The sequence below is a fragment of the Rhinolophus sinicus genome, chromosome 1 (assembly GCF_057876585.1).
Source record: "Rhinolophus sinicus isolate RSI-liver-muscle chromosome 1, RSI-T2T, whole genome shotgun sequence".
In the NCBI taxonomy this organism is placed as follows: domain Eukaryota; kingdom Metazoa; phylum Chordata; class Mammalia; order Chiroptera; family Rhinolophidae; genus Rhinolophus; species Rhinolophus sinicus.
Window position 1 is genome coordinate 48,228,158 of NC_142501.1, and position 19,823 is coordinate 48,247,980.

General features: G+C 35.2%; 1 protein-coding gene across 3 annotated transcripts in view; it reads right to left on the reverse strand.

The window, feature by feature from the left end:
• ADAMTS20 (ADAM metallopeptidase with thrombospondin type 1 motif 20) overlaps nucleotides 1-19,823 on the reverse strand; it is a 151,788-nt gene that overhangs the window by 64,884 nt on the left and 67,081 nt on the right. For 2 of the 3 annotated variants that reach the window (XM_088798905.1, XM_019748447.3), the window contains exons 12-23: nucleotides 19,069-19,214; nucleotides 17,584-17,765; nucleotides 17,350-17,486; nucleotides 14,687-14,804; nucleotides 12,268-12,363; nucleotides 9,710-9,876; nucleotides 9,431-9,560; nucleotides 4,537-4,663; nucleotides 2,763-2,973; nucleotides 2,465-2,629; nucleotides 1,803-1,967; nucleotides 242-361 (exon numbers count right to left, since the gene is read on the reverse strand). In XM_088798905.1, coding sequence (XP_088655031.1) covers nucleotides 242-361; nucleotides 1,803-1,967; nucleotides 2,465-2,629; nucleotides 2,763-2,973; nucleotides 4,537-4,663; nucleotides 9,431-9,560; nucleotides 9,710-9,876; nucleotides 12,268-12,363; nucleotides 14,687-14,804; nucleotides 17,350-17,486; nucleotides 17,584-17,765; nucleotides 19,069-19,214 — 1,764 coding nt within the window. The remainder of the gene's footprint in view (nucleotides 1-241; nucleotides 362-1,802; nucleotides 1,968-2,464; nucleotides 2,630-2,762; nucleotides 2,974-4,536; nucleotides 4,664-9,430; nucleotides 9,561-9,709; nucleotides 9,877-12,267; nucleotides 12,364-14,686; nucleotides 14,805-17,349; nucleotides 17,487-17,583; nucleotides 17,766-19,068; nucleotides 19,215-19,823) is intronic. The other variant, XM_088798904.1, reaches the window with a different exon arrangement.

The window sequence follows — 19,823 nt, forward strand, 5'->3', positions numbered from 1 at the left end:
GGATGGAAATATATGTTAAATGAGTGATCCAATGGTAGATAAAGAGTAAAAAGTCATTAATTAAAGCTATGAAGCTGGGAAAACCAAGAACGATAAATTCTCTTTGATGCACATGCATGCACACATTTTTAACGCATATAAATCTAAGTGGAAAAAATACATGCAGAAATAATTTTAACACATCAATAATCTCTGTGTCATAAATCTTTTTGTTTATAATCCAGGAAGAGCTGTCCTTTACCTGCCTGTCACTAGGGCGACTAGCTTCATGGCACATTCTGTCATCTAACACTGCACTGAGAAGCTCATTGACACATTTAACAGCACGCATCTGATACCCATGTCCACAGGTGGCTGTGCACTGAAGGATATAAGCAGATATCAAACACCATTATTATTCAAAAATTACATAAACTCAATTTTGTTAATGAATAAAGTTAATGTTTTCGGTAGATCTTTTCATTTGTTCTTTACAACCTATTCCAGACTTAACATTAGCAAATTTACTCTCTCTATATACAGAGGGTGCCACAAAAATGTATATACATTTTAAGAAAGGAAAAAACTATTAAAATTGTAATACTCAATATATACCAATAGCAAAAGATGAATACCAGTCATGTTTGACTTCTGCAATTACAAAAAGTGCTCAAAGTGGTTACCATCAGTGTCTAGCCAATTCTGATTGCGGCGAATTACTGCATGAGCAACATTGACCAAAGTGTCCACTTGTATACATTATTTTTGGCACGCCGGTATTTATTCAAATTGTTATAAATACTAATACAATATTGATGTTAAAATGGACAGTTATTATCATATCTTTAAAATATTATCATGTAAAAATATCAGTGGAGACCTAATACTTTGGAGGCAGAGTCAATACAATTTAGGGAAACTACTTTTCAAAATGTACCTGGTATATGTTTGTCGTTTAGTATGCTAAGTGAATTGATTAACTGAACTATGGTGTTGGAGGATGGCTCTATGGATACTCTGGACTGCCAGTGAGACAAACAAGTGGTTCCGAGAGCAAATTAAGCCTGAAACGTCACTGGAGGCAAAATGACAAAACTGAAGCTGTCCTGCTTTGGGTACATCATGAATAGGTAGCGTTCTTTGGAAGAGACAATAATGCTGGGAAAAATAGAAGGCAGCAGGACAAGAGGAAGACCACATATGAGATGACTGACTCCATAAAAGAAGCCATAGGCACGAGTCTCCAGGAGCTGAGCAGGGCTGCTGAGGACAGGACAGTGTGGACACCACGCATTCAGAGATGCAAAATCGGAGCCCGCTCAATGGCATGTCAATTTCAAAGAGATAAAGAAGGAAGAGCACGCGATAAAGTTAAAGGAAAAACAAGAGAAGTTTCCCCATCAACTGTGGCTACCTCCCAGAAGATCATGAGCTGCCCACCTTCAGCCAGCCTGACCACTGCTCGTCCTTCAGATTCCTAGCTGCCTGTTGGGCAAAACTTCTCAACAATGCCTCTTCTAACTACAGTCAAGATATTTAGACACAGTACATGAAAATATTTACAGGTTAAACAAGGATGACAAAAGCATACATTTGTAGCATTTTGATCAACAAAAGTAAATTCAAAAATGAAGCTGAAATAGTTACCATAGCAAAATTAACAGTACTGACCACACTTTGTAGTACAGGGTTTATTATGTCAGTGGTATTTTTCCAAAAAAAACGATGCAAATTTAGGTGCATCCACAAAAAAATGAATATACCACATGTGTACTATTCTGTAAAGATGGATTAAATCAGAAAAACCCTAGTCATATACTCACAGAGCCCCATGGTCCTACTTGCCAGGAAGCACATGTACGCAGCTCACAGGGTCTCAGAGATTCAGGTTTGGTACTTGGATTACAGAAGCCATCGCTCAAATGATCATCATTCAGTTCACACCACACCTGCCTCTGCTTTGTTCCTTTTCCGCACGTAACAAGACACTGTAAGAACACAACTGACGGTTATTTATTTTCAGTATTAACAGAAATGCCATACAAAATGACACAATGATCAATTTGTATATTAAAATGCAGTTGAAAGACAACTCCTAGGGACATTTCCCTTCACTTAACCAGAGATATTCACTGGGTAAGATCAGCCACCCCAAAGTTGCTTCCTGAATCCCATATGATGTCCATTTGTCCTAGAAACAAAGGTACAAAACTAACCTTAGAATAAGTATGTATCTCAGGCAAGTGTGAACAGTGGGACTTTCTTACGAAAGTGGTTATAAATTGAACAATAGTTAAGGTTACCGTTAACCAGATACTGTAAATCGTTTATTAATTTTTAATTCATTAATTTTTATTGCCTTGATGATAAAGTTATTTACAAAATGACAAAAGCATTAATATTTTAGAATTACATAAAGCCTTAGATTGCAAAGCTTTGCTATACAATATCATAACAGTTCTAAGCCTCATGTGATGAATGTTACCTCACTCCACTCACTAGTAGCCCAACTGGGACAGGAAAATTCATTGCAATTCTCTATTGTCACTTGGGGAAGCTCTTGGCATTCTCGGTCAGCAAGACGGTGGCCGAAGTTATTTATACAATAAGAGTCTCGAGATCTTTCCCCTCCTCCACAACTCCTGGAACACTGATTTTTTTTTTTTAAAAAAAAAGGGTGACAAATGGAAAAAAAAATTAAGAAAAATATACTTTAAGAGTTACAACTATTTAACTAGAAAACAAGAGGGTAACTTTTCTTCAACAATACTTTGTATGTGTACCTGGGACCATTCTGAATAGTGCCATCTTGTTAAGACACAGTCACCATGGCAGGGTTCTCGGGTGGGAGGTTTAGGTTGGTCACTGCAGTAGTGGCCGTCCACTGGGACAGTCTGTCCTTTATGAATGGAATACTTCATGCAGTGGACATACAAGACCCTATATCCTTGACCACAACGGGATGAACATTCACTTTTGCCAATGATGTGCCACCTGGAAAAGAGAATGTTATCCCACTTAGCAGGTGTGCCAATTAAGGCAATTTCCAAACCGGATTCAGAGAAACTCGTGCATCTGATTCAACTTTTAAAAGTCTGTTATAGTTGATAAAGAAGCCGTCTGAAAATATTGACATATCATGGTATTAGAGATGAAATGTTCTTAGTGCTCATATAGCCCACACTTTAATTTTATAGATGAGAAAATAACCCAGAGGTGTTGTGTATTCAAATAGTGTGAACACTTGACTTTTTGTTAGACACATTACTTTTTTCCCCAAATAAATTCGAACTTGCTCTCCAAATATATAAAAGAGTAGCTGATCTGGTGAAAGCTGGAGACAGAGAGCCAGCACTCTGTCTGTTGATCTCATCTTGGCATTTGGTGGCAGCTTCGGAGTTATGTCCAGGGAACCCCAAGCTTCCCCAAAGACCTTTGAAAACAAGTGGTGTAGATCAAGATTGCCCAATTATTTAGTGGCAGATTGAAGTCTATAACTGAATACATTTAACTTGTAACCAGGTAGTGTCTCTCTCTATATATAGTTGTTATGATCACAGAATATTTGGGGATCTGATTACATCGATAAAGCCTTTAAAAGTTGGCAAACTAGATTTTTGTCAAGCATATCACATTTTCTCGTTAATTAATGTAATCTATTTTCAGCCATGTTCTCAAGGAAAACATGTTTTCCACAAGTAAATTTGCAGTGGTAGCCAAATGACTCCAATATAGTCCCGCAAGCTATCAGACAACCTGATGCACCCGTATAACAAAGCATAGAATTCATGGAGTTCATTTCCAGCCCAATCGCATCTCAAGGATTTTGTTGTGTTTCATTCCACTACAATGCGGTGATGCAACTTATACAGGCAATTTTACCACGAGGCTTTCGCTATGTGTCTTCAAACATCATAAAATACAAAAATTTTCATTCTTGCTAAGAGAAGGTTCTCTCCATCCCTGAATGTTAACTGTCACTCGCTAGATGGGGTTATTGTTCTTAGATTCATTCTAAGACAAATGACAAAGAAACCTAATGACAAGGAATTTAGGTTAGAAGTACAAACTTTCCTGCCACAATCTAGATTCATTTCCTTAACATTTAATGGACAGAATATTGACAAAATTGATTTCTCTATCTATTGATTCTCTAATCCTGAAACTTTAAAAGCTTATTGGTTCATAAGTTCAATGGGAATTACAGAATCATGCTACAAGATTTATTATTTCAGATCTTTAAACCATAGATTTTCAGATTAGAGTTTACCTGTATTTATTTTAAAGGCAAATTTGTTTCTATTTCCTATACAAAATATTGAGGCCTATCTGCTGGTATTCAGGAAAGACTATGAACAAAAACTCAAACCAAGTGCTGAGTTTCACAATAAATTAGTGAACATGGTATTTTGTAATGGTAGGGACAGAGGACAGACTTTAATTATATGTCCACTGTGTGCCAGGTACTGCATGAGATGCTTTATATCTTATCTCACATATTGATTTTAACCTGGTTACATTATACACTGGTTACAATATATATTATTTCTCTTTTACCTTAGTTCACAGTCTATATTGCACCTTTCAGTCACAAACAATGGAAGTGGCAGGTGGTCACATCTTTGATCGGACATTACCATATGATCACTCTTACGTATGCAGGTAATTTTTCTTCTATGAAGACCTTGGCCAAAATCAAACAAAAATTAAAAATAAAAGGAAAATTCACATAAGTAGATGTTCCTTAATTATTTAATTCTGGTAAGAGCATAAAGGATTCAGTTAAGAAAGCAAAAAATTCCAATGCAGCACACAGGAAAGGCTAGCATATTAATCTAGTCAAGAATGACACTATACAATAAGTAAGCTGAATCCTGAAATATAGAAAAGTTTGCTTAGTGAAGAGACAGAAGGAAGGTGGGACAAGTATGGATGGAGTCGTTGTTAGTGGAGAACTGAGTGGCCAGGGTTGGCACTGATGCTATAGGGTACACTGTGTTATCGTTCCCCCATTATTTGCTTCCCCTTTCCCTGTAAGAAAACTGTACATCTCCACTTCCTTCAATGGTACTGTAACTTCCCACGGGAGGAGTACACGTCCCTGCCCATTGATATCAGGCTTAGACCAACCAATGTAAGGGGTTTTGACCTATTCCAGTTCGAGGCAGAAGCTCTAAAAGCCACTGTAAGTCCTGCCAGCTCTTTCCCTTTCCCCTCTGTCTCTTTAAGACAACCTTTCTCAGATGGGGCTGATCTTTCAGCCTGGAATCACAAATGAAAAAGAATGGACAGGCAACAAAAAGGTCAGTGGTTGTCACAAGTTCAAGGGGAGGTGGAGGGAGGAATTTTTAGGGCGGTGAGATTATACTGTATGATACTGTAACAGTAGATGCAAGTTATTATACATTGTTAAAATCTATAGCATGTACAACACAAAGAGTTAATCCTAATGTAAACTATTTAGTTAATAATAATTCAGTAATTGTAACAAATGTGCTACACTAATGCAAGATGTTAATAGGGGAATGAAGAGAGCAGTGGAAGAAGGAAGAATACGGAAATTTCCTGTACTTTCTGCTCAAGTTTTCTATAAACCTAAAATTGCTCTAAAAGACAAAATCGATTGATTTTTTTAAAAAAAATATGACATGAACACAGATACCAAACTGAAGAAGAGTCATAGCCAATTAAGCAGCCAAAACATAGTATGAGTGAGAAATAAACTTTTTTTGTTCTAAGCTACTGAGATTTGGTGTGTGTTAGTATGTGGCATAACCACAGCAAAAGGAACCTAAGTGGCTATAATAGGCTGGTGTAGATTAAACTTCACACTTTCTGCAATGAGGAGACAGGAAAGGGTTTAAGCAGTCAGTGACATAATCAAATTTCTGTTTTATCAAAGTTCAAGTGCAGACTTCCAGTTAGCTAAACATGAACATATATGTGTATCTCGGTGCCTTCCTAAATACCATTTGAAATAACAAGGAATTTTGAAAAGGCGTAAACCTAAGAGAATACAAAGAATAAAAAACACAGTAGGCAAAAAGAAGAAATTCTGAATATGAAAAGTGGATGGAAATAACTGTTTAACAAAGCCAAGGAAGCTGACACTTAAGCCTGTGGAAGGGAAAAGTGAATAAGAAACAAACCATTCATGCCAGAGAATCCAAGAAAAGCCCAGGAATGGAAAACACCCGCTTCCTTTGAAGAGGTGAATGTGTGAGGGGGTAGGCCTGAAAAAATGAAGAATTGACTGAAAAGTATTTATGAAGAATGGTTAGACTTCTACCTTTCCAGTCAAAAGCAGCACTGTCCAGTAAAAAACAGAATGTAGCCATGTAGGTAATGTTACATTTTCTAGTAGTCACAATAAAAAAGTAATAAGATATAGGTGAAGTTAATATTTATATTTAACTCTATCCAAAATATGATCATTTCAACATATTATCAATATAAAGTTTTGATGATATATGTTACATTTTTTATACTAAGTCTTCAAAATTCATTGTATTTCAGATACCACACTTCAATAGACTAGCCACAGGTGTCCAGTGGCTACCATATTGGACGGCGTAACTCTAGAGAAGTTGAGGACACAGACACAGCTGAGGGAAGTTCAGGAAGCACTATACTAAAAATGGGGGGCTTAAGTGTAAGTCTTCACACTGCATTATAAGATCCAGTCCCCCTGGACACTCTTCATTTCCCTCTAAATTCAAACTGGCTCCCTGGTCCCCTCCTTGACTTTTCAGAAGGTGGGAGGATTCCACTCTTGGGAGACTCTTCAGCCCAAGAAAAAAGATCAACTGAGTTCTCCCCTAATGACACATGAAAAGGTTACTTAGTGACCCAATTACTCAAAAATGAGGCTCCTGTTTGACTTGTCTGACCCACACTGGACTTTTAGCATTTTAGTCTTAAATATGAAAAAACAGCAAAGGATCTGCAGACATTTTAGGAAAGCCACTAACACAAAGGAGACCAAAGTAAACAAAACCAAAATAGAAATGAAAAAGGTATGTCAGGGGGCAGAAGGAAACTTACAGACTGATTAATACTCTCAGTGACATGGATATTGCATCCATGAAACAAAAGCAAGATGCTATGAGAAGAAACATTTTAAAAATGATGTAAATTTAAAGAAGAAATTATTTGAAAATAAGTGATCAGTCCAGGAGGTCGAACATCTAAATACAAATTTCAGAAAGACAGAAGTGAAAATTTAATGTGAGGAAAGTATCAAAGAAATAATGAGATAAAATTTCTCAATTAAAAAAAAATGTTTCCAAATTGGAATGGCATTCTAATAACCTAGGAGAATAAATGGAAGAAACACCCACATCAAGGCACATTGTCCTGACATTTCCCACCACTAGAACTAAAGAGGATCCACAATAAAAAGTATCACATACAAGCACAAAATTGAAAAGTGAGAAAACAAGGCTCTCAAAATTAATCTAATTTTGGAAATAATCTAATGTAGAATTTTATACCAGCAAAACTAACGATCAGGTGTGAGGTGTGAGAATAGAATAATGCCATTTTACAGATATGAAAGGTCTCCAAAAACTACCTTCTTTCTTAGGAAAATACTGAGGGATATGTTCCACCCAATGGGGGATATAAATCAAAACGAGGAATTCATGGGTTTTAGAAAACAGGGAGTCCAACACAAATGAAAGTTGAAACGATTTCCCTAGGTAATAATGAAGGGAAGCACGAGATGACAGGCCTAAAAAGCAACACAAATTAGAGCAAGAGAAAAGAGGACCACGGTAGCACAGATGAAGAAAAAAATGAAGAAAAATTAAAATTGATAGATTAAACTGACAGACCAAATTGACAGTTTTCACCAAAAGTTTGGGGACTGATACCTTCAGTATACAGAAAAATAAGTAAATAGAACTGAGGAAATTTAACTTTAGAGAAACCAGAAGTTACAGAAATAAGAGAATATTAGTCATTGCCCGTGCACACAAGAGACGTCTCCTGGTTCAGACTCCCAAACCATCTCATTGTGTCTTGTCCAACCTTCCGTTTTGGATCTTGTTATTCTTTCCTTGGTGTGTTCCCCATATTGTTGAATGTTCCTTCTTTCATCTGTTCCACGGATTTGTTCCTAGCTCCCCATATCCGTTGCCACAGATCAGCTTACCTACTCAATCCCTGAAAGCTGGCCCCAGATCCCCAAACCTCCATTCTCTTCTGTAAAGCATTACCAGGGAGTTTCTGTTAAAATGAATTCCTCCTGCTCCTGTGTTACCAAAGTTCTTTGTTCCTACTTCTAGCATTTATGCTGGTTGGCCTGGTATCATATACTGTAGTCTCCCTCCCCTGAGACACTGCCCAAACAGGAACGCCTGGTTCCCACACAGTCATTCTGGGCACCACTGTACCAACACCACAGGATTCAGTCTGTACCTTTTTCTAAATGGGAAACCACACTTTCTTTGGCACCTTGAGCTCAGTTTGTTAGACTGTCTCTCACATTCCCATCATCTACGGTCCCTGGTTCTGGCCACCCATGTTCTCTCGGCACATTTCCATACTGTTCTTAGGAGCATCCTCTCCCCTGGCCCTCTGCTCCCCTAATTCCCAAACCCTTCCTCTATGTCAGCAAAAGAACTTTTCCATTCTATGCAAACTTCCCTATACCTTCATATTTTATCTCCTCACAAGCTACTCCCTCCACCGTTTCTATGGTCCTCGCTGTGTTTACCTGTAGCACTGCATTTGCCATTATAAATTAAGATAATCTACTTTGAATCTGTTTCATCCACTAGACTTTAAAGCTTGAACGCAGGATCGGGGGGCTTATTAATAATTTGAAACAAATAGTCCCTCAATAAATGGTGACGGATTTGAACAAACAGTATTACACAATTAAGCATCTTTCATTACAGATTGCCCAAAGACTGCAGTCTTTTCGTTTTCTTTCTCTACTGTAAATTTCTCTGCTTGTCCATTTCCCACTACACTTCTTTCCGTGAGTCATGCCATCAGTACAAGCATATGTTCTTGTGGCTACAGAAGGAAAATAAAAGAACGGGAGAACATTTGATACTACAACACTAAAAGGTGTCAGGGGCTGGGAAAGTATGTGGAGGGGAGTGGACAAGAGGAGGTGGGTATTTCACGAGGAAACAGTATCCAAGTTAGAGAAACTTTCTGTGACCGTGAGAAAGAGAATGTGAAAGGAAAGAAAAGGAGTGGTAATGGAGAATGTTGAAATGGGTAGAGATAAATGAGGCTGTTAAGTATAAGAAACAGAAAGAATGAGTGGGAAAATAAGAAGGGGAAAAAAGATAGAAAAGCTTTGTATGTCTGAGTGGTATATATGTAGGTGGGCAGTGGGGAGAATTGCACGGCCAGACAGTGGAAGCCAGACTCAAAAGTACCCCAAATTATACCAGCATGCACAAACTGTCTCCTTTATTTAATCCCAGTGTACCTTGACACATTTTGGTACAGTCTTGCCATGGTCCATACGGATCCCATGTGAACAGGTCGCTCTTCCCTTCCACAGGGACATTGAAGGAATAATGTACATCAGGGTTGTATAAATTACCCACACACAAAACCTCAATAAAAATACAAAGGAGCATACAATTAATTCATACAAGATGTTCTCAGAAGATATTTTATATTTAATAATAAATGGAAAGCACTTAACCATCACAGTTTACTAATATGATTAAAGCTGTTTGATAAACAACTACTGAGAATTTACCTGCAAAACAAGTTCTTCTTCTAGCCGATCAGTACTGTTAATTCTTTCAATTGAGTTGTTTGAACCACTGTATTCAAAAATAGCTCCTTGTATGTTGATTTCTTTTTTGGACATACTTACAACAAAATTTCCATTCAAAAGAAAGTTCCCTTGAGTGTCAGATAATGCTGTAAAAGATTAGTAACTCATGAAATAGTAAACACCAGTCAACAGGACAGAAACTTTTTGAATTTTTTAAATTCAAAGTGTTTTTTGACTTAAGAATGTAAATTAATATTGAGGCAATCAATTTTACTTTACGGTAATATGATGTCTAGCCCATAAGGAGGGATACTTTAGCACATTCGCCAAAGCTATTAAAAAGAAATTCACCCTATGCTTTTCTATCTGAGGTGGGCATCATCTTCCCCATGTCTTGCAGCTTCAGGAGGGACATACAGGAAATGGGAAAAGAGAAAGAAGTCATGTACCCAGCAGACAGATCAGCTATATCAATCCTGGGCATCAATGGCAAGGAAGGAAAGAGCAGCCAGGCTGCAGCAACATTTCGTTTATGCTTATCTTGGAAAAAATGTACAAAGCTTTAAAACTCTAGAGTCAATGTTCTTAAAGGCATGCAATGACTATTGATTATCTTTATAAACGTGTGGAGTTTTTCCATTGAGAGGCATTCTATCACTGTGTGCAAACTATAAAGCACTATCATTTTTTAAAATTTTCTAGAGGATATATTTTAAATTTTACACTAAAAAAATCTCCCTATTAATCAAATACTTTTTTGTTTGCTTTACTTATATTGTGCTTTTCAGTGGAACAATAACCTTTTTGGAAAACATTTGTGTGGTCTAGGAAACCCCACCCAAAGTACACAAGTCACCTACGGCTAAACTTCGTAATATGCATAAATACTACAGCTCTCGAAAAAGCAACCTTGAACGGCATTATTGCCAAATAAATTTGATATTTCTATTTCCATATGGACTATTATGACTGTCTTTAAAAACTAGACTGCATTCAAGGAAAAATCAATAAAGTTCTATATTTATCCTACAAAATGGAAATTCCTCTGTGCAAATCAGCACTTTAGCAAAAGTGCATAGGCCTATTTAAGAGAGTATTGGTTACACTAAAAATAAGAGAAATAACCAGAACTTAGGAGAAAAACTGTATACATTTCACTATTTTTAGTTAACAAAGCAAATTTCATAAATATAGATGTTTTATAAATCCCTTCTAGTGATTTCACGTTTATTTTGCTCATTTCAATTTAGATTTTGATATTGTCATTAGCAGTTCTCTTATAAAGCATATTGCTACTTTATTGGTGAACATTTCTAACTTTTAAATATGGGCAGAACCTGTCAATTCCTAAAAAGATACAAATGTCTACACTTGGAACCTAAAAGAGACATATTAAATTATCCATCTACAATATACTAGCATATATACTTCTGGATATGCACCTAGGTGATATTTTTAGCAAAAGAAAAATAATTACAACTAAGTACAAAGGATTATCAAAATATTGACATTTGATTTTGAAAATTTTTGCATTTTTATAAAGCTGAAATTTATATAACATAAAATTAACCATTGTAAAGTGAAGATTTCAATGGCATCTAGTATATTAACAATGTTATACAACCTATCTAGTTCTAAAACATTTGTATCACCAACACCCTCCCCCCAAAAAAACCCCCTGCATCCATTAAATAGTTGTTGCCTCTACATTTGACTTCATAAGGCCAAATGCCATTTCTGAAATAAGCTTTTATTACAGATTCAGATCCTCAGTTATAAGCATTTATTACTTGGGCCAGTATTTCAGATTTCATTAAGGTGAAGCAGTTAATTTCTGAATGTCGTCTCTACATCACATACTCTAGCTTGGTGAATTATAAAGCAGTCAATAGTAAAGTATTTCTCAGGCAGAAGGAAAAGGTTTGTAAAGAATTCTTTTCATCTTTGGACTTCAGTGAAACTCTTTAAACCTAAACATTAATTTCTAAAAATAAATAACGAAAGAACTCTATACTCTAGAAATGGCTAAAAGAGAATATTCTATGACAGTATTTGTTAACATCTAAAAATATGAAACCATAGTTTTCTCTCTCTGTCTTTAATATGAGCTTTTTAAAAACTGTATTTAAATTATTTTGCTACATGGTAAAAAAAAAAAAAAAAAAAAATTAAGAAAACTCTTCAAAACATCTAAGCCCAAAAGAGGCCTGTAATTAATTTTAGATAAAAAGATACAAGAGGGTTTCATTCTAAATACACATGCAACTTTAACTGACTATAACTTTTGGCTATCTAAAACTCTCTCATGGGAAAAACTTTAACTTTTCAGAATTTAGTTCCATGTTTTTAAAATAGGCTATAGTGTACAGCTCAAGAAGCAAACATGTATAGAGAGTCAGAGGACTCAAGCTCAGTATGAACTGAAACTGCATGTTTGTTCAAGGGGCTCTTCTTGCCTTCCAAGAATTTACAACCACAGACCTCCATGAAATCGTACATGAACCACATATTGGCTGCTGTTTACTAGAAATGTTTACCAAGGTAATTGTCATCTTCTGGTTTTCCAGAATAGCTGTGCTGAAGAATATCAATGTTTGTTGCTCCTGTGGGAATCTTTACAACAACATTATAACCTGCAATGTAATTTTATACATGTTAACTTTCACAAAAAACAGATGGCCAAAAGGCTATTACTACTGAATGATTGAAAACATTCAATAGCATAGTCAGACTTAATTTCATTTTATCTTTGATAAATATCTTTGATACCAGTGCTTATTCTTTTCTAGTCAATGCCTTATACTAATTACTAGGGATTAAGAAAAAATGGTTGTTGTCTCAAAACATACCGAGTTTGGGATTCTTAAGTATATTTCCTAATTTTTCTTACTCCTAAAATTCTGAATATAGAGTAAGAATGAAGCTAGTATTTTAACTCCTGAGATATTTAATACATACATTCATTTTTAAATTTGACTAATACTTTTATATTTTATGCTTCGTCATGGCTATTTATAATACAGGATGCCAAATGCTATTCACAAATCCAGAACATATCAAAATAGCTGGTCATTGCTAAATGTGTACAATAGATTCAGTAAATAGCAAAATACTGTGAGTTAATGAGAAACCTATTTTTCTTAAGCTTTTAGTCTAGTGTAAGCAGAAATCCCTATAGCCACCCCCAAAATTTTACATTATTTTTGAAATTTACCAACAAATTGTCGAGAAAAGTAAAGTTTACTTGAGAGAAATGAAAACAGTATTTCTATTTCATGAGACCAAAGTCAGCAACACTGGCACTGCTCAGAAAACGAAGAAACACTGTATTAAATATATATTAAGCAAAAAAGAAGGTTTTCCCAATGCTAAAAACACTTATGTTACATAGTTGTCCAAATACTCCCATACTGGTGTTATTCTATGTTTTTTTTCCTTTTCCTTATTAGGATATTTCCCTTCTATGTAATACATGAAAAAAAAAGGAATTGAAATTTGTCTTATACACTAACTTTGATAAATTTGAATAAACTTAAAAAGAGGAAGTTTAAGAGTTTAACCGCTGACATGAAATTACCTTCATGTTTCTAGAACAGCCTTATTTATACCTCTCTAAAGTAACACATTTAAATATAAGGTGATAAATGGTCTGATGAATCTGCATACACTATATGGATATGGTCTTAGGTTATCAGTCTACAGGGATAATTTTAATTCATGATATTTTCTTGATAAAAAAATTCCTACAATCTCCACTATTTGTCTTGGCTATTATATTTTTTTCAAGAAAGTAATTCTTAGCCATGGCAAAAGTGACAAGATGAAGGCTACCACCAGGGGGCAGTAATGTGACAAATGCTATTCAGACCAGGCAAACGAGTTTAACATCTTTCTATCTGCAAACTGATGAATTCATAATACAGTTTTGGCAAGATTAAATATATGATCCTAATTTGATGCATATGGTTTTATACAGAAAAAATATTTTTCAGTGAATACAGACCAGACTTTGACAACTGTGTGCCACTGGTTATGAAAGGGGGTCAAATATGTGTGGCTCCCATGAAATAATGAAACAAAAACTGGAAAAATATGTCAAATCATCTAATAACTCAGATTCATAAGCATCACCAAAGTGTGAAATGTATACTTTTAATATAAAAATATAAATTTTGTTTCAAATTAAACTGCTTTAATTGAAGAAATTCATACTAACTTAACTATTCGAACACATGTGAATATAATTTAAAGATGAACAATAAAACAGTAAAAAATACATTTTTATTTTTCAATGAAAGTTTTAAAGGTCTGCTTTTATTACCATAAAAAGAAAAAAATATGTTTCCCAGAAAATTTCAGAATGGAAAATATCTGATATTATATTTTCCTAAGAATTTTGAAGAAAAATGAAATGGCCAAATATCAATTATATCTGTAATCCAGCTACTTCCTGGTAAATCAAATATAATAATAATTACAAATACACATTTAAATTAGTGGCTTCATCTTTTACTTTCAATCAACATTTTCAATATATCATCAATAAGAAACATAACAAATAGACCAGGTCGTACAAAAAAATGTGGTTCAAATGATGAAAAGTAATTAAAAGCAAGTTTCCTGGCAAAGTTATAAATATATACATCAGAGATTATAGGAACAGCAGTAAAAATACATCATTAATATCATTGTCAACTAGAAGGGGATTTACTCTAATAAAATGGTCCTAGTAAATTTTTTAAAATCAGATTTGCCTTGAGCAAGTAAACTCATTAATTCAAGGATACTTCTGGTATAAGATTTAATCTTTTATATTTACGATTTTTTTTTTAACCATCATTTCTAAGTAAGGGTATAGAGTGGACAAAACATTAATAAAACCATTCCTATTATACCTTCGTTATATACTCCATTATTACATCAAATAAAAGGGAAACCTAGACACACAGAGCTTACCATAATGAGCGCTGTTGAAGACCCCTGCCATTGTCCTGCATGAGGAGTTGTCCCCTCCACACACTCCACATTTGTCTCTCCTGGCCTTGGAGTTTAACACATGATCACAGCCAGCTTGCTTCAAAATACAATAATCACAATCAATATTATAAAAGTGACTAATAATACACATGGTGCTTCACAAATTTCTTCACACAAATACTCTTTCAATAGGAGATTCAATATAGCAGGATTATTTCAGTTCCACTGATCTTCTTATACATCACTATTTTCACACATCTGTTCACCGGGGTGAAAAAGCAGTGTTTTTCAAAGGGTCATTTCATACTGCCTGCATCAAAATCACATGGGGTGGCAGTTAAAAAGGTAGATTCCAAGATTTTCTGAATCAAAATTCTTGGAAGTAAAACTTAGGAATCTACATTGTAACAAACTGACGGTGATTCCTATGTCCATCATTTGAAAGCCATTCTTCAATAAATGTAATTCAAAGGGGACAAAAAGTATGATATGTAAGTAACATTAAAAAAACTACAAAAACATGTGTTTCACAATTCATTTCTTTTTTAAACTCATGATATTAGAACTCTGGGAATAAATTGAGTACATTTAAAAGGAATAGCTTATTTCTCCAGAATTAATATCCAGCATATGCAGTGTTTATGAAAAGACTGAACACATAGATAAACGTGGAAACGGTTTGTCTCATGGGTTTAAGAGACAGGTGCAGCTTCTCTCCATGCAGATGGTGTCTTCTGCATACATGGCAATAATTTTTAGTGCTTTGGACTACGCCCCTAAAGTTAGTAATCAGAAAAAAAATTTCATAAACCTCATGAATTTTTATACACAAGGAAAATATTTCCAAACTGATCATTTCAACCAGGTATTTTCTGCAAGTAGTATGTATCTATATGGTCAGATAACTGTCATTTTTGCATTGTATAAGACTTTCTGCTGTAAATTTAGATAAAACAAGTTTTTCAGGCTACTGAGTAGCGTGCTTTTCCAGTATTTAAGCTATTTCCAATGTGTAAGTTATTTTAAGTTTCTTTGAGCATCTCATTAGCACTTTGTGTGCCAGGCCTTTTATCACCTGGGCAACTGGTAATAGATGTTTGGTTATAGGGAGAACTTGGTCCTATTAAGTTCAACCTAACCAAAGGAATGAGTTTGTAAGATGACATGTACATTCTTTAGGCAGCAATCACAAGCTTGGTTCTCAAAATCACCATCCATTTTTAAGTTCTCTATCTGTAATGTGTGTTTTAATTCAGGGTCTCATCTGCTCTCACCGAGGCTCCTGGTAAATGGACCACCTATCTCCACTCTTCTCCTAACCCAGTACATTCTGAAGATTCTAACATGCAAATCAAATCACATCTCTTGCTGAACTCCAAATTCTTCTAGGGATCTCAAAGGATTTCAGAAAAAACAAACAAAAAAATGCATAGAACCATCAGCTAGCGTTTATCCCCAAACCTGGTCCCTTATTTCCTCACCTTTCTAAAATCTACTCATTAGCTCAAGCCTCACACCTTCCATGAGTATTCTCCAAATCTTTACCCATCTCCCGGTAAATAAGACATTCCTTCCTCAAGAATCCCATAGCATTGTAATCTGTTTACCAGTCAATCTCCCCCACAAATCTGTGACCACCTTGGAGGTTAGTACTCTGTTCCATCCCTTTTTCTGACATCTTGGTAGGTAGTGATGTACCCAAGAAGTAAGAGACAGGAATAGAAAGAGAGAGGGGGGATATCATCACTTCTATCACAGAGGGGACAAAAACATCACTACAGAAGGTCACATTTAAAGTAGCAAAAGAACTTTACAACTCTTTGCCCTGATATTTTTTTTAAGGAAGTTGACCTCATCCCTTATCTTGATTTTGAGTACCACAAGCAAAACAAAATCAGCAGACTTATCTTAATGCTTCATGAGTCACTCTTGATGGCAGAAAATCATCTACTAAATGATACGCCTATGAAGAGTAAGACTATCATCAACGGTTGCCATATTGGAATTTACAAGAATGTACTCTGAAGTAGTATGAGGTGTGATCAAGCAATACAGTGAATGTTTAAAAAAAAAGTGTTACAGTAAAGAACACATTACCATTAATCCCCCTCAAAATACTCCCCCTCACTTCGAACACACTTATCCCATCATTCTTGCCACTTTCTGAAGCGGTTCTGGAAGTCCTCTTTCGAGAGTGTCTCTACTTCATCCTCCATCATGACAATGCTCCATGTCACACATCGCTTCTGGTACAGCAATTTCTGTCAAATAAAAACATTACGATGTGTCCTCATCCTCCTTATTTACAAGATCTGGCACCATGCAACTTCTGGTTCTTCCCTAAAGTCAAAATGACCGTGAAAGGAAAATGTTTTGAATCGATTCAGGACATCAAGGCAGCCATAACAGTGCAACTAAAGACACTCACGAAAGAGGACTTCCAGAACTGTTTCAGAAAGTAGCAAAAACGATGGGATAAGTGTGTTTGAGCGAGGGGGAGTATTTTGAGGGGGACTAATGGCAATGTGTCTTTTACTGTAATACATTTTTGTTTTATTTAAACATTCACTGTATTTCTTGATCACACCTCATAGAAGCAACAGTATTCTGAAAGTCACTTTAAATGCAGGAAGTTCACTTACCCGACACAGGCCTTGAACACAGATGTCATTAGTTTCAATTCCACAAGGAGTACCATCGGCAACCTTGTCCTTCAATTGGTAGAAGTTAGTAGTTCCAGCAACCCGACAATAGAGTTTACAGCGATCTTTTATGGCAACTGTAAGAAAAAGTCAAATTTTTGAGGTATAATAGTACAGCTGTGTGTTCCTATGTCTCAAAAAAGTTTTACATCAAAAAATATTCTAATTACTTACTCCCACTGTACTTTGGAAGCCATCTCACATTAGGGGAAAGACCATTGATGTTGAAATGTTTACCATCAAAATCAGAGCACTGCTTCTCACGAAAGTCTTGCTTGCCTTTTGGACATGAATCAGTATTACATGATCGAAATTTCATCCTGCGGCCCACACAGTACTTTCCTCCGTTTCTTGGCCTAGTCAAATTTATTACATTTTAAAGCACATCAGTACAATATTGTTTCTGCCATTTACTTCTAAAACTGTTCCATTCTTTTCCAGGTTCTGGAAAATCACTGATGTCCCACTAACACTTTATATATAACAGATGTATAAAACAGTTTTTAAGCAATTCTATGGCTAATAAACTAAAAAATTTAGTGGAGACTGTGGCATGGAGGGTAGAAATGTTATTTATGACTTGATTAACTAATAAGTAACTAATTAATGATGGGAATTTATTTTAAAACTTAAAAATAGGGTTTGCTAATTTTCTGGAAAAGAAAAATGAGCCAAAAGTGATAACAAAGAAAGATAACATCATGTTAAATAAAAAAAAGAAATATATATGCATCTTTGTCATGTATATCCTATTTATCACTCAGTTTAAAGCGTTTCATGGTATCAATCTATATTCACCCATTTCTATTTCCACTTATGCTGGAAAATAAAAACTCTGTTCTCAGCTTTTTTTAAATATAAAGACTTCTAGCATAATTAGCTATTCCAAAATTCAAATGAACTCAGATTTTATTCCGAGTATGTCACATTTCTGCATTAAAAAATCTTGTTAGTCATCTCCATTGTGTGTAATGATGCAAGGTGAAACTCTAGAGCTTTTCAGGGAGTAACTAGTTCACCTGCCAAAATAAACAAGATTCACCTGCTGAAATGGTAGAAAAAAAATCTTGTTAATAGACTTTAACTGAAAAGTGTCATATGGCTTACCAATTTGTATACCGTATAAGAACAGAAACATTATTTAAAAATCTTTATGGAATCTTTATTTTAAATAGCAATGAGGGGGGGATACACTTCAGTACTTATTCAAGCTAGACACTGATGAGGCTATAACATAAAAAGCAGAGAGAAAATATGACATGTCAAATTACACGAAACAATAAAAAAGTAGTAATGAAACTACATGTCTTGCCCAGGACAGCCAAGACATAGTTGAAAGGAAAAAGGATCTTTCAAAATTTAAAAATGCCATTATATTACTGTCATTATAACTATTTCTCAAATTTACACTAAATTAGAAAGAAAGAAAATGTCTCTGTCTCAACTCAGATTCTAGATTATTTTTCTCTAGTTTGTTGTTTTTTGTTTTAAGGTCTGAATCTACCAAGATATAAAGTAATGTGGCTTAAAGTATTCCAGAAGTTTTCTGAATCTTGGAAACTTACAGACTGACCTCCAGTTTAGAAGTGAATGAAACTGTTGTTTATTTTCTGGTGCCTTGAGATAATCTTAATTTACAGTGACATAAAAAAGACATACTCGGGGCGATTACAGAGCCTGGTTGTGCTTTTGATTCCACCTCCACATGTTCTTGAACAAGAACTGTAAGGTCCCCATGGTCCCCATTCACCATCTACAGGACGTGTTTCCATGTCTTTGTTTACACATAGCCCATGGTGGCAATGCTATAAAAATAACACAAAAAGAAATGATTCATGCATATCTAATCAGAACTTCACAGTAATTAAAATAGCAGCATAAAGATCAACAGAATAAAATGTATACAATTTAAAGCAAAATGTTAATTTAGATGTGATTACATTTAACAACATGTTATTAATATTTACTGAGTATCTACCAGGAAACTCTAAGATCTACGGAATGCAAAAGGAATAAAAATGTTACTTTGCCTTTAAGATTTAGAGTCTCCCTAGGAGAGGGAAGACCTACACGTATGGGAAAAAACTTAGCTAGTAAAATAAAAAATGTTTTTTAAAAAGCAAATATTAGATCAATACAGTATGTGTTAGATTAGTACAGCATGCTTCTGTTTTTTTATGCAAAGTTATCTATCACTCTGTCACTTTTGTAGGGAAATTTCTACTCCATATCAATGCGAGATGCAATGATCACTTTGCTTCTTACTTTCTTCAAGAAAATAGAACTTACGGACGAATCTGCCACAATATCCCACCACCCCTTCTACTCACCCAGCAGCATCTGGGCCTTCCTGCCTATTTGTTTACGAGAAAAATCCAGGATTCTCGCCAATCTCATCCCTTCTCACTACTCAA